At 38.9% G+C, this 24908-nt stretch overlaps 1 protein-coding gene across 26 annotated transcripts in view; it reads right to left on the bottom strand.

Annotated features, from left to right (window-relative positions):
- Ptk2 (protein tyrosine kinase 2) overlaps nt 1-24908 on the bottom strand; it is a 333580-nt gene that overhangs the window by 42737 nt on the left and 265935 nt on the right. For 21 of the 26 annotated variants that reach the window (XM_063230987.1, XM_063230989.1, XM_063230993.1 and 18 more), the window contains 3 exons: nt 16282-16393; nt 3145-3231; nt 13-150 (listed from right to left, as the gene is read on the bottom strand). In XM_063230987.1, coding sequence (XP_063087057.1) covers nt 13-150; nt 3145-3231; nt 16282-16393 — 337 coding nt within the window. Of the gene's footprint in view, nt 1-12; nt 151-3144; nt 3232-16281; nt 16394-16992; nt 17281-24908 lie in introns of those variants that run through there. The other 5 variants (XM_063231008.1, XM_063231002.1, XM_063231010.1 and 2 more) reach the window with 3 other exon arrangements.

Here is a 24908-nt window from a genome sequence, read left to right as displayed (position 1 = left end):
CACCCAGTTTACCTCCATGTTGGGCTGCCACATAGGCGTCTCTTGAGATCTATGATTCCATGACTCTGTCTGGTCCAAGAGAGATGCCTGACCTGGGTAGATGCTGCCAGCCATAGCTGTTATTCCATGTGAACCAGGGTAGCCAGAGACCTGTGAGTGAGTTAGGAGGCAAGGTAATGTTCTGCCCTAACATAGCTTCTGCTTTACATGTGCAAGGAAGTAACTAGAATTAAAGAATGCTGTAGTGGGTAAAATAGTGGCCTCATCCCAATGTCCAAGTTCCAACCTCTTGAACATGTGAATATATTCTCCAAATTGGCATAAGGGATTTTGCAGATATGACTAAATCAGGGACCTTGATGGGAGACTACTCTGGTTATGTGAGCAGGCCCAATGTTATCACAAGAATCCTTAGCTATAGACAAAAAGCAGCAAGTAAGAACAGTGTGATTACTGAAGAATGGTCAGAGAGAACCAATGCTGCTGGCTTTGGACATGAATCAAGGATACCCTGAGGCAAGGAATGGCCTGTAGAAAGAAGTTGGCAGGGCAAGGAAATGGATTTACACTAAAAGCCTCAAGAAAATAACTTTGTTATGGCTCCATTAGATAACACATGTAAACATGTACTAGAAAATGATAATATCACTTACTTTGCAATTTTATATTTACGGAAACGCTAGAATATCTCTGGTTGCAAAATTGACAGGAAGCCACAAAGATCTATAATATGCTTTGTTCCAGATCCCTCTTTTCTGCTCAACCCATCACCACCCTCAGGAAGAGTCAGAAAAACATCAAAGTCCTCAGATTGTCTTCTAATAAAGGAAGGGCCTATGGTGGGAGAGGTCCTGCCCTCTAGTTTTCACAGTGATGACTAAGATAAAAGGAAGATATTAAAGGGGACATGGAGAAGAATTCTAGGCAAAGAAGAAATGAGGAGGAGAGGTCTCTAGAGAGGACCCCTCTCTTGATTGAGACATGGAGTAAGCAGAATCAGGATTTGTTTCTATAGATTACTCGAGGCTTTCTGGCATGGTATGGCCAGGGTTGTTAGTTTATTTTTTAATGACACAAGTCCATATTTCCTAATATTAATACATCCTTGAACAAAGGTTGTAGGCATTTATTAAGTGCCCAATAACTAATTTATACCAACATTAGAGATGGACAATATCTAATTGATGAATATTCAAGAAAAATGTATGGAAAGTTCTTGTAGTCTGAGTGAAAATATCTTAATAAAAATTCTACTAAATAAAAAATGGAGCATGACTACAATTTTTGGAGAAACCTGACACATTACTGCCAGAGAACTTTTAGAAGTTTTCATCGCAAAGAGGTTTTGAATGGTCTGAGGCAGTTTTGCAAATGATGCTAAATATGTGGACTAATGGGCAACTCAGGCTGGCAGGAACACTGAGTAATATCAGGAATATCTTACAGTTCATCTTACTGACAAGCTAGGAAAACGGGGGCTTGAAGAAATTAAGCACACATTAATTATGTTCCATAAAAGAAAGGTTTAATATATTCACCATTCATTTTTATTTACAAACTGCTCTAAATTTGTTCTCAGTCTCGGGGACTTTTCACTGCAGTGGGACAGACTACTAGTATCAAACATGTACTTGAGTTCCAAGTGGTACAAGTACTTGGGCCACACTATGAATCTGGCCAGACTCCTGTGGGTCTGTTAGGATGCAGAACATTCACTGTCTGACATCTCAGAAACCAGGGTGTTGTTACCCAATTCCCATGCAATGCCAGTAGAGCTTAGACTTCCTATACTGCCAGGCACAGACCTTGGCGTAGTCCTTGGCTCACTCTGCCATCTGCTATGAGTGCAGAATCTCATAGCAATACGATGTGGGTTCTCTTTACTTAGGCTACCCAGATGCATCCTGCTGTTCTGACTACTCGCTGGTCAGGGTTCTGGCTCCTGTATATACAACTAGCGAACAAGGGTATTATAAGCTCTTCCTGAGAAATGCAGGGAATAGCTGGTTCATCTTCATGTTTCCATAGCCTAGAGAGTAGAAGAATAAATGGATGCTCTGGGGACTCAGGTGGCTATTTCAGAACAGTGTCTCTCAGACCCAGCGGGTGGTGCTTTTTGGCAACAGTAATACTCTCAGTTCCACTTTAGAATGAGTATGTGGGAATCTGGAGGTAGTAGGCACACAACATGAAATTTATTAGTTTCTCAGTTCTAAACTGTCTTTACTATTAAATAATTTCTACATTTTCCCTTAGTACTCTAGTACCGACACTGGAGAATCTTTTCCTATATTTACTCTGAAGGCCTTAATTTAAACCTTGCTCTTAGTAGAACTGTGAAGAGGCAAGAAAGCACTGATCCCTCACTAGCACTCTGACCCTTACCTATTGTATAATGTTAGAAAAAAGGCTGAATTTTAGAAGTAAAGTAGACACTGTATGATTCCATTTATATAAAACTAGAACAGGCAAAATCATTTTCTAATAATGGGAATCAGAAGTCTGGTTGCTTCTGGGCCAAGAGGCAAAGGGCCTTAAGAGGGCTCTGAGGAGATTGGCTTGGCTTTTGACTGGGATGGGGGTATGGCACACAATGGTGCTTGCATATGTCAAAAGATATGCATTTCACTGAAAGTAAATTACAACTTAGCAGAAGCTAATAACCTTCCCTCATGAAACAAAATAAACACAAGAATTATTTACTCTGCTTCATGTCCTTTTCTTCAGGGATAAGTTTTTCCAACTGTGGGATGCCTGTAAACTCAACACTCTTTCTACTTGTCTATAGGGGATCTCAACTGACTTTTGTTACAACACTCCCAAATTTCCTCAGGAGGATGAGTAAAGGACTGCTGTAGCTTGAGCCATGCTGTGCTATACAGTAAGTTCAAAGCCAGCCTAAACTACATAGCAAGACCCTGTTTCAAAAAACAAACAAAAATTTTTAAATTTTATTTTTGCCCCTGAGAAAAACTGCAGTTCAGTATTACCCTGCCCACTTGATCTATGGTTGACTACTTTCTTAGCTTTTTGTTTGTAAAAATAAGTATACAAGTAAGAAAATTGTATCTATATTATACTTCCCCCTTACCAAAAGTACTGATAATCAAGTAACACATTTTACGCTTGTAATGATGTATATACCTGGTAATGATTGGTCTGAACCATGTGCTGAGGACTGGGATAAAATCCTTCGCTGGATCTCGGACTAGGATAACCAGGTCTGCTGGGCTGTGAACAGAGCATCATATGCATGAATCTTTTGATTCTAGTAAAGCTGTCTTATGAAAAGAATAGAAAAAGGTATTTTTTTTTTTTAGTAAGAGCTTGACTGGCAAGAGTTCAATACATTTCAGTGGGTAAAGAACCATCTTTTCAACAAATACTGCTGAAAGACTGGATATCCATATATAAGAAACTCTAGATGGATCACAGGTCTAAATGTAGTAGCTAAAACTGCAAGATTCTTAGAAGCATAAGAGTGAATCTTTATAATCTTAGGAAATAGTTTGTTAGCTATGAGACAAAAACACGATTAATTAAAAAAAACTGTACATTGTCAAAAATCACAATTTTAAATAGTCTTGGTGCTCAGGAGGCTGAGGCAGAGGACTATTAGCTCAAAGCCACCTTAGGTTGCAAAGCAAGTTTAAGGACAGCCTGAGCTACACAGTGAGATTCTATTTCACCTCCCCTCATCAAAAAACCCCATGATTTTGGTGTTGCAAATAATGCCTTCAATAGAGTAAAAAGACAACTTAAATAATGTAAGAAAATGCTTACAAATTATCTGGTAAGAGACAGCCACGGTACATAATGAATTCTTACAGTGATGAAATGACAATCCAATTAAAAAGTGGGGAGAGGAGCAGATCTAAAGAACATATAGGGACAGGCAGGATACTTAACATCTTTGGGCATCAGGGAAATACAAATCAAAACCACAATAAGCTATACTTTAAAACTACTGTCAGAACAGTAAAGACCGAACATGAAAAGCAAGGCAGTGATGTGGAGAAACCAGAACTCTGTACATTGTTGCTAGGAATGTAAAATAGAGCAGCTGTTGTGAGAGACATTTTAAGAACATTAAACATAAAAACTACCATATGATCCTGAAATTCCACTTTCAGGTGTATAAACAAAGAAATGAAAACATGTCCACACAAAAACATACATTAATGTTTTTGCTTTCTTTTCCTTTTTTTTTTCTAAAGGAGAAGAAGTTTACTTTGACTTACATAACTGTTTTAAGAGCATTAATTACAAGAGTGGGAAGAATTTCTATCAACTGATGAAGGCATAAAAAATACAAGATTCTCATAAATGAAATATTACTTAGTATTTAAAAGGAATAAAGTATTGATACATAATAAAACATGGATGAAGTTTTTTTTTTAATTTTATTTAAGGAGAAAAAACAGAAAAAGGGTACAAGTTGTACAGAATTTCAGAAAAAATAAACAATAGGAAATCACTAGTTAATAGATTACCTATTGTCATCTTAGAAATAGTTGTTGAAGTTACAAAATTAAAACATATAGAGGGGACTTTCAAACAGTGAGACTGCAAACAGTTTTGTTCAATGAACATGGATGAAGTTTTAAAAACATGCTAAATGAAAGAAGCCGGTTGCCAAAAACCTGTCATATGATTCCATTCATGGGATGTCCAGAACACGAAGAATTGAAAGTCAGCAAGTAGTTAAATGGTTACCAGGCATAGGAGGAAAAAAGAGGAATAACTGCTAATGAGTTTGCAGTTTATCATGAGGTGATAAAAATGTTCTATAATTCACTGTAGTGATGGCTGCATAATTCTGAATACAGTGAAAACACTGAATCCTACCTAAGTAGGCAAATCATACAGTGAATACCTTATATATCCACAAAGCTATTAAACCATCAACAAGGACAAGAAATTCTCCAGACGAAGGCCTGAATGCTCTCTGCACAGGAAGTAGGTTAGGGGCTTGTCTGCTTTGCTAGGTCATATTTTACACTGATGAGTGATTTGGTTGACTGCTGCTTCTCATCTGATAAATGTGGGTAAAACCAAAGGAGCTCTGAAGACATGTTAGTTCTCATTTTGTTTCTGTGATAAATGAATTCAAAGTTGAAAGCAAAAGAATGATTCTGTTTGAAACAGAAAATCAAAGAAGGTGAACCAATAAAAGTCTTTTAAAACATTAAATTCAATAAATCTCTCAAGTAGCATCCAAGTAGCATCAAATTACTCTCTGGATGAACTGAGATCAGAATAGCCAGGCATGGGGCCCGTACTGGCAATCTCATGGGAGGCTGAGGCAGGAGGATCCCAAATTCAATACTAGCCTGGGCAGCTTAGTAACACCTTGTCTCAAAATAATAACAAAATAGAATGGGGTGTCACTCAGTCATAGATTTGTTGCCTAGAATGTATGAGGCACTAGGTTCCAATTCCAGGAACGCGAAAACAAAAAATAAAAAAATCCCCCATGGCAGTAATGAAACCCAGAGTGAAAAGTGTCTTTCTACCTGATAGACATTTCTTGTACTTGGAGCCTTTCCCAAAGGGCTCTTGATCTTGTCAGCCTAATGTGAGCACAAGCCCTCTGCAAATCCTGACCTGTACAGGAGGCACTTTGCACTTGCTCCACCCAGCTATTGGGAGGATGGAAATGTTTACTCAACCCTCAGCCTTGTCACATTTTATTCATCATCCCAGATGCGTTCTACTCCAACTTAACTAAATAGGATCATGAATTCCCCAGAGATCTCCACAGCAGGAAACGAGTATGAAGGGGCATTCCTGGCTTTTCTCTATGGTGTGCCAGGGGAGCATTGCTGAAGGGCACACTGCACTCCTGCAGATTTGTATTTTTAAAAGCTTAACTTGAAAAAGTGGTTGTGTTAATTTAAAACAAGTTTAAAAAGAGCGACTCTGTACTGACACTTCACTGGCAATGGCTATTTTAGAATATAATTCACCCACAGGCATTCACAGGCATCACACTGCATGGCCTAGGCTTTCTTATTCCTTTGTTCCTGGAGTCCAAGTATGGAAGGATACAGTGCCTAGTCACAGGTGATGTGACAGAGGTTACATACTGTGGCTTACATTTTGGAATAAAAGAGGCAAAAATACAAACAGGTACCACTTAGTGTATCCTGTGCACACCAAGCAAGGTACTTTATTGACAACCTGATAGTTCAGACAACAATGCTACAAAGCTACATAATCACCTCCATTTTACACAGTCTTAGAGAAGTCAGACAATTTAAATAGGGTCATACAGATGGTAATGACAGAATTCCAAAATCTATTGTAGTATCATGCTACTTTACGACAAGTATACTTTTGACTTCTCTAAAAAGGACATAAAAAAAGTCAGAATGGTAGGGCTGGGGATTTAGCTCAGCAGTATTAGCGCCTTCCTGGCAAGCATGAGGTCATGAGTGTGATACCCGGTACCAAAAAACAAAACAAAAACAACAAAAAATCTGTATAAACTTCTCACAATGACTCAAATATTTAAAACAGTAAATGATAATACAGGGTTTCTATTCAAAATAAACATGACAGGAAAGCTGGACATGGTGGCTTTCTTGGGAGGTTGAGGGAGGAGGGTCCCAAGTTCAAGCCTAGCCCAGGCAAGACCCTTTCTCAAAACAGAATATATATGAAAAGGGCTGATACATAGCCCACTGCAAAGGTCCTGGGTTCAATACACAGTAGTATAGTAAAAACAAAACAAAACAAAACAAAAAAATCACTACTATCACCACCATCACCACCATCACCAAAAACTAGGTAAAAAGCTGAAAATGTTTTATGGTAGATGGATCAATGCACGAAGGACATTCCACAGCCCAAGCTGGGGAGACTACAAACACACTGCTGGCACAGCTCTGCTTCTGTTCTTGCCACAGAAGAGCTGGGTATGTGGTCAGAGGCAGGCCTTGCCAGATTCTGTTTTTCCTAACCGTGTCAATCATAAAACGGAGAATAACAAGAGTCACCTCTTAGGGTTGTCATGGGGACACTCCTTCAGCATCACTGTTACTGACCACTGCAGCAGCAGAGTCAATGCATCTCATTTTCCGAGAGAAATTGGAGTTTTCACACAGCAAAACAGGAAACCAATAGAATTTTTGCTGAATCCTCCCAAGTAACCTAAAAGAGAGGTGCTGTGCTGAGTAGCACTGTTCTCTCAGGGGTGAGTAATGTCCTTGTGAAGGGCTCCTGATGGTTGCAAAGGCATAGACTGGCAGCCAAGCATGCAGATACCAGCAGAGAGTACAATTTTGGTGTTCAGGACTCCTTACATCCTTCTCAACTTTATGGAGAAGGATGGCAGGAACAACAGAAATCATGTTTTCTGAACTTGGAACCAGCTCTGCTGTACATTAACACAACAGTCTACCAGGCACTGGCCTTGCAGAACAGCCACTATGGTAGGAAAACTAAGCCATATCCGTCTATGCAACTCAGAAAAGGCGAGATTTTTTTTTTCTTCTCTTTGGTCTAGGTGATTGAACTCCGGGTCTCATGCATATTAGGGAGGTGCTCTATCACTGAATCACAATCCCAGCCTTGGAGAAGTATTTTCTAAATAGTTTCTGACACAATGTGGATACTATTTTTTGATGCTATACCAAAACTCAAATGAGTGGTAGTTTCTTTAAGTTTGTAGCAATATGGAATCTGAACTCTTATCACTTATCTGTTATATAAAAACCCATTGCTTTACCTTGCATTTTATCCCTTTACCCACATGTGATTTGATTACATTTCTGGTATGGATTCTTAGAACTGTGGTTTACTGAGTAAGCAGATATTCCCAATGCTGAAAAACTCTAGTACTATACACTATGTACTTTTTAAAAAATCATGTTTGTAAATGTCATCTTAAGCTCATCAGAACAGTCTAAGAACTGGGAAGCTTTGTCAAGGTTCTAGTAGTTTTTTCAAAATTCTAATTGTTTTCTTTAAAACCTCAAATTTTGAGACTTCTGGGAGAACATGGCGGACAGATAGCAGCAGCTATGGAGGCTCTCTGAAAGACCCAGCTTAGAATTCAGGAATGGTGCGGAGTAAGGAATCATAAGCAAGTGGAGATATGCCCTGCTGACCCAAGAACGAACTGGGCTGAGAGAAACCAACTGGGAATGCAAATCTGGTGCTATAACAGGAACAGAAAAGCCTCAGTGTGGAAGCTGGAGCCTGTGTCATTGGAAGCTGTGATTTGGGTTTCCCGCTGCCTCCGCTGTGTCTACATCTGCTCGACAGGGCGAGAGACGAGTGAAAGCTCTGAGAACGGGAATTGGTGAATGGAGTTGAAAGCAGGACAGGCGGGGAGCTGTGCATTGACCTGCGGTGAGTGAGAGAAACTGGGTCTCTTCCACAATCTAGGAGGCTCCAACAGAGGACATTCTGGGACCGGGCAGACTTGTGAGAACAGGGCGTGGCAGTGACTTCAGTCACGTATCCCCCTCTCAAGCAGGATTGGTGAGAAGTGCCTAGCCTACGTGATGCTGCTGGCTGAGACCCAGTAGGCTAGCACAACCCAGGTGCCAGCGCGTGAAGGTAGATTGACCTGGAGGGGCGGGCCCCGCATAGGCTGCCTGGTCTGCAACTTCCTGGTGTGCTGTGGTGGGCGGGAACACCTAGCAGACACAATTCAATCAGACTGTGGCTGACAGGGAAGGAAGCTGGGCCTGCTATATACCCTTGCATACATAAGGAACAAAGAATATGGGAAGAGGCAGCAACAAGAAAGGCTCCTTGGCCCCAATCCTGAGAAAGAGGCAATAGCAGACACAGCACCAATAGATATAAAGCGCTATCTCCAGAACCTCATGGACAAGTTCAGGAATGAAGTTATTAATGACCTGAAGCTAGATATAAGCAGAATAGTTAGAGAAATGCTAAGCACCACCCAAGAAAAAACAGATGGTGGAATGGAAGAACAGAAAAAAAGGGGAGAATTGTTTGATGGAGAAAATAGAGAAAGCATAGAATATGTGAAGCAGGTTCAAAGCAATTATCAGGAAACTAAAAACTCTATCAAAACTGGCATAACAGCTTGAAAGAAACTAAGGACAGATTATCTGAACTGGAGGGCAGATTTGTAATATGGGAGCATGAAATGAAAAACTTCTTAAAAGTAACAAAGAAACAAACAGCAATAATACAAAGACTAGAAGATGATAAGAGGATCCATAACTTCAGAATTAAGAACATAAAAGAAGAAGTAGGGACACAAACAAATGAACTACAAAAGCTATTCACAGAAATAATCCAGGAGAATTTTCCTAATTTAGCAAAAGGTAAACATACTCAGTTGTATGAAGCATACAGGACCCCAGCCACCTACAACCCAAACAGAGCAACACCCAGGCATATAATAATCAAAATACCAGAAATCCAATACAAGAACAGAATATTAAAAGCCGTCAGAGACAAGAAACAGATCACTTACAAGGGAACACACATCAGAATTAAAGCAGATTTCTCGGCACAAACCATCAAATCACGAAGAGCGTGGGGGGAAATAATTCAAGCTTTGAAAGATAATAATCTCCAGCCAAGATTGATATATCCTGCACAACTATTCCTGGAAATTGATGGAAAAACAAGGTGCTTCCAGGATAAAGAGGACCTAGGGGAATATGCAATCACCAATTCAACTCTACAGAGCATACTGCAGGATATTCTAAAAAAGAAAAATACGAAGAATCCAGAAATAGTGGCAGAGAGGCCACAATGAATGGAGCAGAAAACTAAATGAAGAAGGCAAACTGACAACTAATGACAGAAAAAGAGCTCAACAGAAATGAGGCAGAGAAGATTGGATGATAGGAACAGCTATTTTGGAGAAAATGACATCTTAATAGGTAAAACTGATTTAGTATCATCTTGTTTTGAAGTCTCATCAAGCTTTTGTTCTTCTGTCTCCATTGGTCTAAACAGGCTGTATCTTATTGGATTTTATTATATATGATAGTATAAGCAAAAACTTTTATAGACAAGGAGATTATACAGAAACCATTGTTCATTTTCTGTTAGTTGATTCTAAATACCCTGTAATGCTGTCATTCTCTTAAATGGTTTTACATTGTTTTGATATATTTGATGCTACAGTATACGAAGTTATACTCAAAGATTTCAAGGAAAGAGGCAATATGGTAACTACTTTTATGTCGGGATTATCTTGTGGTGAAACACTATTTTGCTTAAATGGTTATGTTTTGATCTACGCTGTTTTGCTGTTATGCCCTCTTTTATGTCAATCTCCATTTTATTATTTACTTTTTTATTTTTATCCTTTTAATTAAGGGAAAAATAAATTAAAAAATAGCAGGATATATTATAGTAACTCACTTTGACTTTCCATTATCTTGATTTAAAGCCCTGTATTACTCTCACCATCTTGTTTTGACTGATGTCCCTCTATTCTGTTTTGCTTGATATTACCAGGTTCGAAAGTTAAGGCAACAGCTGTGAAGATAGTGGGATTCATTATGACGACCATTTTGGTTGACTATTATCTACTTTTGAAGACCTATAATGTCTCCAATGCTTTGGTTTTGCCGGTTTTGTTCTTTACTCTTTTGTTCAATTTTATTATAACTGATGATATAGGCAATTCTATTAGAGATAGCGGGAGGCATCATGGTAACCATTGTTGATCACCTTGTATTATGCTTTTACATTATCTATTATGTCCACCCTTTTGATTTGACTGACTTTGTTCTGTTATGTCACATTTGGTTCTACTCTCTTCCAAAAAAGTAGTAAGAACTGTGGGAGCAACACAACCCAAAATGTGTAATTGTCATTGTACAAAACAGAGGAAAAGAAAGTGCTCTAAATGATATAACTGCATGTATATTTAAGTGTATAAGATAGATAATGATATTACTGAGTTTTGTTGGATCATTGAACAGAACTGTCTGCAGTCTCACTGTTGGAATGTCCACTTTATAAGCTTTAATTTTGTAACTTGAACAACTATTTCTAAGATGACAATATGTAATCCATTAACTAGTGATTTCCTACTGTTTATTTTTTTCTGTAAATCTGTATAACTTGTACCCTTTCTCTGCTTTTTTCTTTTTTCTCCTTACATAAAATTAAAAAAAAAAAAAACAACCTCAAATTTTACCATGGTAGCAAATATGATCAACTAGTTTCTTTGAAGTGACAGCTTCCTCTCTTTCTTTTTAAGAAAATGTCTACCATATCTGCAACTCTGAATATAGCACATCTGTCAACTGCTCTGCCAAATCAAGTTGGATTTCCTTTAAGTGTTTTGCTCAGCTCAGCTGCACAGCACTTTTCTCGAGATGGACATCAGATGTGCATGTGTACTTCCTATGTTCTCACACTACTATATCTTTTGAAGACTGGTATGCTTCCTTATCGTGTGAGCACGGTGGTAAACAACAGTGACAACTAGTGCAGCTATATGATACCTCCTAATGGTGCAGATGACAATGTCACCAACATGGGAAAGGTATAACCTCTTAACATGATAGGACAAGGGTTCAGATCTCCTGGATCTATGACATGTTCTTTGTAGCACTGGGGAATCAAAGGACCACCCTGAGAGTGGCTATACTAAAAATTATTTTATGCTGAGGCACTCCACTAGTGTGATAGGAATTTTCAGGACAGTATCAAAGACAGAAAAAAATAAACATTAAGTGGGACCCTCCAAGCTTGGCTCATCACATCTAACTTTTTCCTGAACATTAGTATTATATATTAAAAAAAAACTTGCATTAACTATGAATGAATTTTTTTCTCTCAGTGCTAAGGATAGAACCCAACACACTATACATACTAGGCTCCTATTCTACCACTGAGTTACACTCAAAGCTAGTTATGAACATATTTAGCAATTAGCTTTCAGTTATAGTGTTTTATTATGAATAAAATCTAGATTTTGAATCTTGAATAGAAGAGAGGAAAATATTTCCATTTAAAAAGTAATGAAGGACGTAGGTAGGCATGATGACACATGCCTGTAATCCCAGCAGTTGGGAAACAGAAGCACAGGCTGGGATTTAGCTTATTGGTGTAAGCGCCTACCTGGTAAGTGTGAGGTTGGGAGTTCCATCCCCCATACAGAAAAGGAAAAAAAAAACAAAAAAACAAAAAACCCAACCAACCAACCAAATAAATAAATAAGTCAATGCCAGCCTGGGTTACATAGTCAGTTCAAGTTTAGAGCTACACAGTGAGACCTTGTCTCAAAAATCTAATAAAGATACAGTACACGGTATCTTTTCTGCTCTTTTTTTTCTTTTTTGTGGTGCTGGGGATGAAAGCCAGGGCCTACACAAGTGCTCAACCACTGAGTTACAACTCTCAGCCCAACATTTTTTTTCTTTAGTGGTATGCATCTACATAGGCCTAAAATCTTTGAATTTAAGAAATCAAAGTGCAATTTATTTATCCTAGGAAAACCTGCAAGGATTCATGAATTCTCACTTCACAGGGCAAACTGCCAGAGAAACACTGGTCTAACATATTGAAAAAACAGATTCAGTTCAGACTCAGCAACTTCAGGCTACAAATGCAGAATCTGATCCTACAATGAAAAGGTAAAAAGTGCACCCAGGACTAGGTTCTTCGTATTAGAAGGAAACATGTGGCATACTTGCTTATAAATCTCAAGCATCTGAACAGCTGCACTAATATAGGAGATTTCAGCCATTAAAATTTTTGAACCAAAGGCTGTCTAACTTTTCCTCCAAGGGTCAAACATTAAGTGTATTAAACTTCGTGCACCGTGCTGACTCTGTTCAGCTCTGCCTATATGGTAGAACCAACTATAGACAATATGCACACCATGAGTGTGAGGCTGTGTCTCAACAAAATGTCAGGCACCAGGATCAAGCAGTAGCTATCTTTGCTGGCCTCTGGTTCAGACATATAAGCCTTGGTATAAGACAGAACAATCTCTACAGGAAAGAGCCTCAAAATACAAATTTCAAAAATGCCTAAAGAGAAAGCAAGAAAGGCAGATCAAAAGGCAAGGAGATGAGAATATTTAAAAATTTAAGCAGATGAATGAATTTAAAAAATGTGGTATTTACATATAATAGAGTACTACTCTGCCATAAAGGAAGAGTATCTAGAAGAGACACCACGTCTTCCGGTGAAGCATGCCCCGCCATGCCGACTGGAAACAATCTCAGATGGAAACTATGCCTTTCTGTGAAGCAAGCTCTGCCACGTTGATCAGAAAAAGCCTCAGTCGAAAGAGAAACTACAACTTTCTATGAAAAGAAATGCTAATACCATGCTGACGGGTAAGAGCCTCAGCCAGAAGAGATTATGCTGTCTTATGTCCTATAAGACAGCCAGTGCATGGGCTGAGAAACCAGAAAAGCACCCCCAACCCCTATTCATGCTGATTCGGAGAACTTATGGTGAGATGATAGCGACTGAGGGGAAGGGAACTGCTTGATGCTTGTATTGTTTGGCTGACTCTGCAAGGCTTGGGGCTGGTAGGCTAGGCATCTATCTGGAGGATGGCAGTGTGTGTCAACTGTGGGGATATTCTCCTGTCTGGCTTTTGAAATCCAATGTTTTGTTCCAGTGTACTGTTTTGTTTTATTCCATGTTATGTTTTGATTAACTTTATTGTTTTGTTTTGTTTGACTTTGCTGTCTGATGCTATGGGTAACTATTGTGAAGACAGAAAGATATATTATAGTAGCCATTGTTGATTTCCTATCATCCTGTTTTGAAGTTCTGTACCACTTTCACTGCTTTGTTTTGATTGGCTTTATGCTGCTTTGTTCCGTTGGGTTTTATCTCTTTAAAATAAAATTAAAAAAAATTTTTTAAAAAGGATGAGTATCACATTGTTTTTCTTAGATGACAAACCCGCTGGGGATTTAGCTGAGTGGCATAAGCACTTGCCTGGCAAGTATGAGGTCATGAGTTCAATCCTTGATATGGGGGAAAGAAAAAAAAAAAAAAAAAAGAATCTCCTTTATATGACAAACCCAAATTATAAAAATAGGGCAAAGTAAAAGATACATAACAGGAAATAGGGAGATCTTTCTCAAATGGCAATGAGGTCAAAAGATGGGGAGGGGAAAAAAGATAAAAAAGGAATTAAGATGTGTTAAGCAGTACACATACCAATTTCACACAAGGAATGCAAACATTATAAATTGCAAATTTGCTAATTTAAAAAACAAGATTTCTAAAAAAGATTAGGGAGGCAGAAGCAGGAGAATTCCAACATGGGAGTCACACCAGGGCAATTTAGCAAGCCTTGTCTCAAAAATAAAAAGTATCCCACAGATTGTATCCCTAGTAGTACTAAAAAAACTGTCCAAAACACCTATACCATATGACCTAATTTTAAAAACTAGTCAAACTAAAGTCATTAAAAGCCCAGCAGATTGGAATATGGAAAAATGTTTAGGGGCTGGGAGTGTAGCTCAGTGGTAGAGTACTTGCCTAATATGTGTGAGGTCCTAGGTTCTATTGCTATCCCTGAGAGACAATAAAGGGTGGAGGGGGACTAGGTGTGTGAGAGAGATGTTTAGCTGAAAAAGTCTCTTCAATTCCAAGAGGATGTTGCAATATTTGATACTTATCACCGAACATTTAATACTGTATTTATTATATTTCTGTGAACTGGTCATACACAAAATAAATTACCTTATATAATTCCAAAGAGATATAAAGGAGGAAATAAGGTTTAAAATGGGAGGATAAATTATTTAGTCATCAACTATAAATATCAGAGTCTGAGATAAGACATACTGGCTTGATTTCAAGGCCCAAGACATTATGGATAAGACTCTCCTGTCTCCAACACAGGACTATTCTGCAGCTCTTATGGAATTAAAATACTAGATACCTGATAAATGGAACATGGAGGGCCAGACTGGGCATGGGGGCATATGCCTGTAATTTCAGCATTTGGAATGAGGCAGGAGTAAGGCTATTAGTTCCAGGCCAGCCTGGACTACATAGCAAAATCCTGTCTTACAAAGAATACGGAGGGCTTTAGATACAGGGGGTTCACATTTTTCTGTGGATAACTATGGATCTTCTGTTTGCATTAAACATAGAAATATGATGTTTTTTTTTCACTGCCTTGCTCAAAGCAACACCTCCCCACAGGTGATGTAATTGTTCCTTCCGTACAGAGTGGCTGAACTGACACACCTTTAGCTCTACACATCTGCAGAATTGTACATATCATTTACATTCACTTCTAGTGTGTGATAACATAGGTTTACTTTTATATAACACAACACAGAGACCAAGAAATCAAGTTTTCAGGCATTAAAGCAAAAAAGATGTTCCAATATTCAAAGAGTTGTATCTTTAGCTAACTAATATCAATAGCTATTAATTGCAAAAAAAATATCTTTTTATTTTCCAGAAAAGATTATTCATGGTAAGTAAGCAAGCATGTGAAAATAATATCCTTTCAAAAGTAAGGGTGTCTTTTTAATCTGAGGAAAGTATTTAGCTCAGGCCTACTGTACAAAACCTTCCAGCTCAGCTCAGCTCAGCTCAGCTCAGCCCAGCCCAGCCCAGCCCTGTAAAGGGTGTGGTCACTTTCCTTAGGTGGGAAGGAACATGAGGAGGCCTTAGAGATGAGTAACAGTAAGGTCTGATGGTGACACAGGCAGTTCTCATCAAGGAAACAAAAGTATATATAATACACTTCTCATACAAAAAGTCCAGCTATGAGTTCTGCCAAGAAGACAGAAAATGTGCACAAAGTTCTAGCAAAACTGAACAAAAACAAAAGGAATACGTTGGTTTGGTGAAATGAAACTCATTTTTTTTTTTTAATCAGTACTAGGGATCGAACTCATGACTGCCTGCTTGCAAAGCAGGTGCTTATCCCACTGAGCTAAATCCCAAGCCCCAAAACTCATTTTTGAAGCAAAAATCAAAATCATCAATGGCCCAGTTTCAGGTTTCAATCCTGACTGAACTGTATGGAGATCTCTGATAGCAACAAAGGAAAACCTTCTGACAGCAAGGTGTCCCATGATCATGGAGGAAAGGTGAAGAGGAACGGGAAGAATATCATTTTAAGATCACATCAGTGCCAATGCTCCTGTTTTCAACAGTCTCTATTTAAAATGCAAATTAGAAAATCAGGGCACAGAATGACAATCTAGAGAGAAGAAGCAAGCAAGAAATGGGCAGTTATAACCTCCATTCTTAGAGTAACCTGGTCACAGGAAATAGTTGCCTATATCACAGAGAAATCCCTACAGTTGGGGTGGGGACCTTGGCTACCTTAGGTGGTGCTTCATCAGATCCTCCCGAGTCCCAGGACACAGTGGCTTGTCTTCTCGACTCCATCCTCATGCGTTCTTCTTGTTGGGCCTTCTCTTCCTCCAGGATTGTGCTAGAAAGACAACACACTGTGTTAATGGGAGCTGACAGCAAGAGTAGCACATACCAGAGCCCACCCAAGTCATCTAAGCAACACCAGCTGTCTTCCAGGGGAAGATGCCCAAAAGGCAAATATCCTGCACTCAGAGGAAGGAAGATCAGTTTCTGACCCTTTATATTGACTCTAGAACAGCTTTAGGCCCAGAAGGCAAGTCCTTTTAAAGCACTGCCATAGGTAAGAAAAGTATGGCTGGGAAGAAAAAGAAAGGCTTGTGAAAATGAAGGACGGGCCGAGATGAAATGTTTGTATGCTATCGTTCATTTTGAGCAGAACAGAATGACCCTGAGAAATCTCTAACAGCCCTTTGTCAAGCATCTACTTATCTGAGGCAGACTGCATCAACACAGGTTCTCACAACTGTGAACTTGCCAGCACACTAAGTGACCAATTAGCAGTTGGCAAATAATTTCCCTAACTTGTTCAGCTCACTCTTACAATCTACTTTCAGCATAACCAGTACTTTACCCATCAGGAAAACAAAGAAGAACACAACAATATTGAAAGTGGTTCTGAAAATACCGTTTGCTCCAAGTGGGAAACACCACACTTACCACTGCCGGGCTGCTCAGAAGCTATGGAAAGTCCCACACATTGCTGTGGCCGCCACCACCGTGACTACAGAACAGCTTCTTACTCCTGGCTGCTTGCCATCATATAAACTCCCCCGAGTGCAGCCAGAGAAGACACAGCTAGGTCCCATTCCACACAGATTCCCTAAGGCTCAGTGGGCAATAGGTCTCTGAAACCTTCATCCTTACTGTGGCAATCAGCTTTTGCCTACATGTCTGCAATTTAGAGTTCTAATAATGAATGAAGCTCATTCAAGTTCCTGGCCCCCGGCAGACAGAATGCAGTAAATAACCACCCAGAATTACTCAGGAAAGAATGACATCAGCTACATAGACTCTTTCTAATCTGGGAATTTGTTTGACTGTTTAAAAAGACATTCCCGCTGGGCTGGAGGCTAGAGCCTGATAGCTCTCACACAGTCACCTTCCAAAGCAGGAAAAGACAAACTCATCTTATAACTGCTGAATCAGCAAACCATCACCATGTTAAGGGCACTTTCTCCAAAGGGAAGGAATGTTCTCAAAGAAATAACTGTTACCTCTTTAAAGAAAAGCTTTTGGTGAGAAGAGCTCAACACTTCCTCAAAGTAAGACTTTGGTTTAACCTTTTGCTCCAATTAGATGATTGTAGCTGAGCAAACAAATCTCAAGCAACTACAACAACACTTACGAATTTCTTGGTGCAGCTTCCTTACAAGACAGTCAAGGCACATGTTCAATACCAGGACTGCTGGGTGCCTGGCCTGTGTATGAGGCACAGTGTGCCTGGTGTGAGGTAAGTTTGTACAGGCAGAGACCAGGGAAAGAAGCACAGGGCACTGAGTGGCCAGCTCTGGCCCACTCTCCAGTAAGAAAAGCACTCAACTCAAGCTGAGTAACGATGAAGGGAGTACTTGCTATGTTAACAATTATCTATAAACTATTCCTAATGGGGCATTTTCTTTGATGCTCACTCAGCACTTGTTGATTTTCTTTTCAGTACAGTATGTACAGATTTTGTTTTAGAAGCTCTGATTAAGGGCAAAAGTAAAAAAAACCTGAAACAGTACAAATGGAACCACTGAGGAAGGAGAAAAGGGCTATGAGGACAGGCCTAGCACTCTCTGAGGACCTGAGGGATGTTTTTTTTTCTTTTTTTTTTTTTGTCTTTTTCCTTTTTATCGGTACCGGGGATCAAACTCACAACTGCCTGCTTGCAAGGCAGGCGCTTATGCCGCTGGGCTAAATCCCCAGCCCCTGACCTGAGGGATGTTAAGGAGGAACATTTCCAGCTGGCTATAACAACAACAAAAGATTGGAGGGCATAAGCAGCATGTGACTGAAGCACAGCAATGCTCTCTGTTTATTTTCTGCATAAAAATACTATGTCTATATATTTAAATTCAGGACTCTTTAGAACCTTTTGTTAAACAGTGTCTAGCACATAGTGGACACTTAAATATTTGCTGAATGAAAAACTACTGTGGAATCCAGGTAAAATACAAGTATCACTCTGACCCCTTAGACATGTGACTTAGCTGAGACAAACTCATCTTGATAAACAAGGTGAAGGGAAAATAGCAACACATAGTGAAGAAGGTTGAGATCTGAATCAGAACAAGGTCAGGTTCAAGTTCTGCCAGACAGGTTATTACCACAGAGAAGTCAGTCAACCCCTCCATGTTTCTTTCACCCACAAAACAAGATGTCTCCCTAGCCATCTAGCTCAAAGGCTGAATGTTCCTCTAACTACTTGTATTGAATGGTTGATTGTCTCCTAACTATTGACCTTAAAGGATTATTATAAAGATTAAAATCACATTCAGACAATGTATAATGAGCTCTGAAAACCAGGAGACTGTTAAAAATGGAAAGAAAAAAATTTGTTTATCAAATAATGTCCTGAGTAGCTGATGGCTATCATTTCCATGAGTGTGTTCAAATGGATGAAAATCACATTAGAATTCGAAGAAGCAAGCATGCCTTTGTGCAAAATTGTCTGTTAACAGTCACCAACATGCAATGCCTCTGAACTTAATAAATATAAACATACAACCATTATTAGGAACATTCTCCAAGGAAACCTGGAAGGAGCACATTTTAAGTTCCTAAATTACAAAAAACAGGTGGACCAGACCTGGGTAGAAACAGCGGTTCTTTAGAGCTAATGTGGTAACAATTGCAGCTTCAAAAAATGAAATGACAGTTCTTTCTTCATTTGTTGTGCTGTTCTGCATCCAGGAAATTCTTGGACCCAGCATGTTTCCCTTGCCTCTTATGTAAACTCCTTTGCCTGGAAAACCTTTCTTTTCCCTACCTAGCCAACTCCTATTTACACTTCAATGTCCAACAGTATTTCCACCATAAAGTCCTCCACTGAAGCTGCCAAATCTCTTCAGGTTGAGTTATGTTGCTTTCTTTTACATTCCCAAAGAACTAGTGCTTACCACAGAGTAATCTGTCAAAATGTACCATGAACTCTGTTTGCCTGACTTCTGTACTTCAAGGCCCATTTTCACATGACTCATCACATACATAAATAAATGACAGAAGGAAGGGTGAGGGAAGCCCTAGGGGTACAGAAGGTCCACTGACAGGTAAGGAAGAGCACAGCTACAGGCAATCTGCACTTGTGACTGGGCACTCAGACCATTTTCTCTCAGAGAGCCACTGGCACTGGAGTCCACTTGAGACCATAGCAAAGTCCTACTGGCCCCAGAGAGGTGTATATCCCCAATTAGGAAGTATCCAGTGTCCTGCTCTAAAGCAAACAACAGATTCTCAGTTCTGACATTTTGTAACTTAAACTGAGAATTCTATAAAAATAAAGGAAAAAATATACTCCTAAAAAGTCCTTTCTCCTCTTTTTTTTTTTTTTTTTTTTTGGTCATTTTGAGACAAGGTTTCACCACACAGTTCAGGTTAGCCTTAAGCACACTTTGTTGACCAGGCTGATAAACTCGCAACGATCCTCCTGCGTCTCAGCCTCTTGAGTGCTGGGATCACAGGCATGCGCCACCACACCTGGACTCCTCATTCTTTAAATAATTAAAATACTGTATAAGCAAGTTACAAGAGACTAAGTGGGGCATCATTTTAAGGCAATGGGAATTCAAGTGAAAAACAGGTCCTGTTAGGCCATTTTGTTTACCTGAGTTGTTTTGTGAAATGCATCACCCTGATCATAAGGTTTCTGTTCCCCTAAATCCCACAAAAAGATCCTGTGAAATCCTGCACCATAGGAGACTCTTTTAGGTCCCACCTGCCTGGACTCTTCTGCCTATACTCACCTCTTCTTTTTCTCGAGATGCTGAATTTACTCTCTGAATCTTCTTTTTAGACCTGCCATGCTGTGGGACTGGACTAAGTTTCAAATGATTGTCAGACACAGATCAATTCCTCTTGTCAGCTAAATAGTATCTATGTACTAGAGACACCCCAATATTTGTTTAAGTGAGCATGCTAGGGTTGTGCCTCAAAGAGAGTGAGGACAACTGGGAAATGAGTTTCTGCAATCTCAACACTTCACTCTCATACCAAAAATAGCCTATCAAAATGTTTCTGAGAAACCAAAAATTGTTGCTTAGAGTAGCCAAAATATAAATAACTCATAAAATATCTGGTTTTTTTTTTACAATAGAAGGCTAGTTAGTCCATAGATGGAGTAAGAGGGCACAAAGAGACATGGCTGAGTTTTTTTTCCCTGTAGCTGCTTAAGAACCAGGGCAATAAACTAGAATGTGTAGTGTCAGAGGTCACATTGAAGCATACTTTCCCAAACTCCCAATATTTTTAGTAGCAATACATTCCATTTGAAAGTGTTTAGCTGTCTCATGTGAACTGGCATTGAGCCTTTATGGTTCTCTCCTAGAATGGTGGTTCCTAAATCTCAAACTTGCGAACAGATGTAACAATAATAGCTGAGACATGTCATTTAACAAATAAGAACACAGTTGATAATTATGTCTGCTTATTCATTCCAGGAAAAGAATCCTGAAGAAGAAAATGGAGAACTTCATTTAATGTTTTATTTCTTTCACTTTAAAAGACATCAAAGTAGCCAATTCACAATGGACATACAAACTTGTGAGAACTCCTAATTTTCTTCTTTTGATCTGCAATATTCACTGTGAATCTTGGCCTCATAACTCCATGGACTAGCATAGAGAAGTCTTACTAAATTTTTCTTCCAGAGTAACAAAAGGTGAGTTCACTTATAAGGCATTTTGATGGAGAGCCTTATATGGAGAGCCTTATATATATGATGAGTATCCCGTTTCCGTACTGAGAAAAGAAATAAAAACCTCAAGCAAAGACAAGATTTAGGAATGCAAAACAGTGCTGGTTGTTGAGTGGTTGATGTTCAAATCGCTGGAACTGTCCCAGAGAAAGGGCAGCAAAGTAGGTTCTATCTGTGGAGCTGTGCAGCCACAGGGTTCTTGTCTATCAGTCTACCCCACAAGTAAGAATAATCTTTCCTTTCTACTTATTAAAATGAAAAAATAATATATGTGGGAAAAATTGAGAAAATTTTAACTAAGTATTAGTTGGGTCTGTATTTTTACATGCATTTTTAGACAAAAGACATAAAGTATTTTTTATCTATTTCCTGTGTGTAGCATTTGTCAAGAATGTAATATGAATTCTTCTCTTTGGTACTATATAAGTATTTAAAAATATACAATGCACATTTTGGTTTATTTAATATGGGGAGAAAGACTGTAATTTGATTATTTAAAGGGCTGACATCAGAATTTTCTTTGGACATAAAAGCAGTCTGGGTTTGTAGTGACTCAGGCTAATCTGGAAAATACCCAGAGAAAGAACAGCAACGAAGGAAAAGAGGAAACTGGCTCGTTTTGGCAAGTTCATGGGAACACCAGCTTTGAAACAAGTTCTTTTACATTACTCAACATTGTCTCACTGCAAAGGAATGAAATTGACCTTATTACCAAACTCTTGGTGTCTTTGCAGAAAACAAATCTGCAGGCTTAAGAAGGGTTGGAAAAGGCATACAGGGGGTGAGCTGAACTGGAGGCTAACTACCAGTCAGCATGTCACAGCTGTACCCCTGCTCACCCTTTTAACAGGTACAGTGTACTCGATACCAGCCTCCAGTAGTACATGGGAATCGTATTTTTCTCTTCATTCATGATGTATCCTGGCTTGCAGGAAATAGGTGCTGCTGTTTGGATACTATTTCAAACTTATTTTTTTAAAAAAGCTACTTCTAGTAAAATCTTACTTTAAATGGTGACTTTTTTCTACTTTTCACATGTGTGACAGTTATTCTTTGACTAAAACTTTAGCACACTGGCAGTATAAACACTGAATGAAAGAAATAATTGTGACCAGTAGCAACCAGATGCTAGGGAGACCTGACACCCTGAGGAAGTCGGCACTGAGTAGGACCTGCTTTCTAATAGCCATTAGCTAGAAGGCAGGCCCTAGTCTTTTTGACTTGAAGAACCAGAGCACTGAGCTTGGAGAAATCACAACTGGTAGAAAATTAAGGGGAAATTCTAGAAAAAAGAAAGCCAAAAAGGGAATATTTGTGGTTTAGTGCAATTGTACCCAAATATCTGGGTGACCCTGGAACCAGGCAATGCAACTCCAAGCAATCCAGTTAAGACTAAAAGAACTAAAGATAGATTGGACCTGGCTGCCTATAGCAGGCAGAATTTGCAATGTAGGGTTAGTGAAGTTAACTGCTTGCTCAAAGCAACCCAACAACCAAATGACCACCTGAATGTAGAGTTTGCTCAGCTTACTAGTCACAATGCCCAGGATATAACCTAAACTTAGTTGATACACAAATGACAATGCTGTCTGCTCTCCAGGGGAAAAAACTTAAAGAAGACTGACTGAAACAGGATCAGTTGTAAGATTCAGCAAGCAAGATTTAAAGAAGCCACTATAGTCAAGTATATAAAACAAAATTTAAAATAAGAGTGGTGGCACACACCGATAAACCCAACACTGTGATGCTGAGGCAAGAGAACTGCAAGTTTGAGGTCACCAAGGGTGACTTAGTGAGATATTGTTGCAAAGTTTAAAATAAATAAAAGAAGGCAGGAAGGATGGATGAATGGACTGGGAATATTGCTTAATACAAAGTCCTGGATTCAATCCCCAGTACTAAAAAAAAAATTTTCCCCCCATTATGTTGAATAGGAAATGTCAGCAGAAAAGTAGAACATTAACAAGCCAGATACAATTCTGTAACTGAAAAATAGTGAGACAAAAAACTCCATGGGGTGAGATGAATGGTAGGACAGAGAAGACAGCAGAGTTAGGAAATGTGAAGATCCAGGAGTAAAATTACTCAACCTGAAAGAGAAAAAAGCGTTGGTGGAAAAGGAAGAAAAATAGGGAAGACAGTAACAGTAATAGGGCCTCTAGCATTAGACCTAAAGGAGACTATTGAAAGGTTTAATACAGATGCAGCTGGAATTTCTGAAGGAGGAGAGATGGAAAATAACAGAAAACATTCTGAAGAAATAATGAAAGGCCTAGGATGTTGCTCTACATCTATAATCCCACTTACTTGGGGGCTGAAGCAGGAGACTTGAAAGTTCAAGAACAGCCTGGGCAACACAGGGTGACCTCAAAGTTGTTTTTTAGGAGGAAAAAAAAAAGTCTTTCCAAATTTGCCAAAAGATATTTTACAGATTCAAGAGGCTCAGTAAACTCCAAGCATGATTAATACAGAAAAAAACTACAGCTAACATAAAAATAAAAATAAAAATAAAAATGGAAGCTAGCAGGGGAAAAATGACACAAAACACACAGAAGAACAATTATCTGAATGCCCAGACATTTCTTACAAACAACAGGGTCTAAGACAGTGGAAGGCTATCTTTAACACTCTCATGGTAGGCTATAATTAATACTCACTGCCAGGCAGCTTGAGCCATCAGTGATACATGAATGACTGTCTCATTGGGCAATTTTTAATTTTATTAGTAAGAAGACTGACAAAAGTGATTAGATCCATTTGTACTACCAGTAGCACAAGCTGCTCAAATGACAGTCATCACATACCACTGGTGTTTCAAGCTGGCAAGAATGTGTTCAAGTGCTAAAAAGCAAAGAGTAAATAATCCTGACAACCTAGAATTGTACATACAGTGAAACTGAGCTCAATTCACTTTTGGATATAATAAAATTAAATAACTTTACCACCAGAAGATATATACCCCAAGAAATGCTAAAGAAGTTTTTCATTTTGTGGGGTCAACACGTATAAATGTCATATATACACATACACATACACACACACACATACATACGTATGCACGTATATATATGACAACAAATAGCATAAAGGAACGGGGTGGTGGTAACTGTAAATTCTACCTCTTCATAAAGTACAATTAACAACTACAAGTAGACAAAAGGTTAAAAACATATACTGTAATCTCCAGTGTGAGCACTAAAAATATCATGCAAAAGGTACCACTAAAACACATATCTGAGGGAGCAAAAAGGGTGGAAGATTAGCCGTTCGCTTCAAATTTCCAAATACTCTTAGTCAAGAACTCACACACTGAACACTATTTCTCTTCCCTGCCTGGGTTTTGGGCACAGGTAGTGTGGTCACCATGCTTGGTTATAAATGAAATCATAAATAAATGGGATGTACCAACGAATGCCATACACATAAAGTTAAATAAAAACAAGATGAACTAATCTATAGTCATGACAGTGGCTCTCTTTGGTAGATTTCTGGAATGTAGATGTCTTGTTTTGGATAATGGTTAGATGTTGTGTCCAGTTTGTGAAAACTCACTGAGCTACTCAGAGTATTCTGCTCAGTGTTGGTGAATATTATTACATCTCAATAAAAAAATTAAGAAACAGATAAACATTATGGTTTAAAAGTTTAAACTGACAATTTTGTTTATTGCCCTTATATC

Source organism: Cavia porcellus, unplaced genomic scaffold (genome assembly GCF_034190915.1).
Source record: "Cavia porcellus strain 051 isolate PalLab524CR breed Dunkin Hartley unplaced genomic scaffold, mCavPor4.1 scaffold_19, whole genome shotgun sequence".
In the NCBI taxonomy this organism is placed as follows: domain Eukaryota; kingdom Metazoa; phylum Chordata; class Mammalia; order Rodentia; family Caviidae; genus Cavia; species Cavia porcellus.
This window is presented reverse-complemented; position numbering and strand designations above follow the sequence as displayed.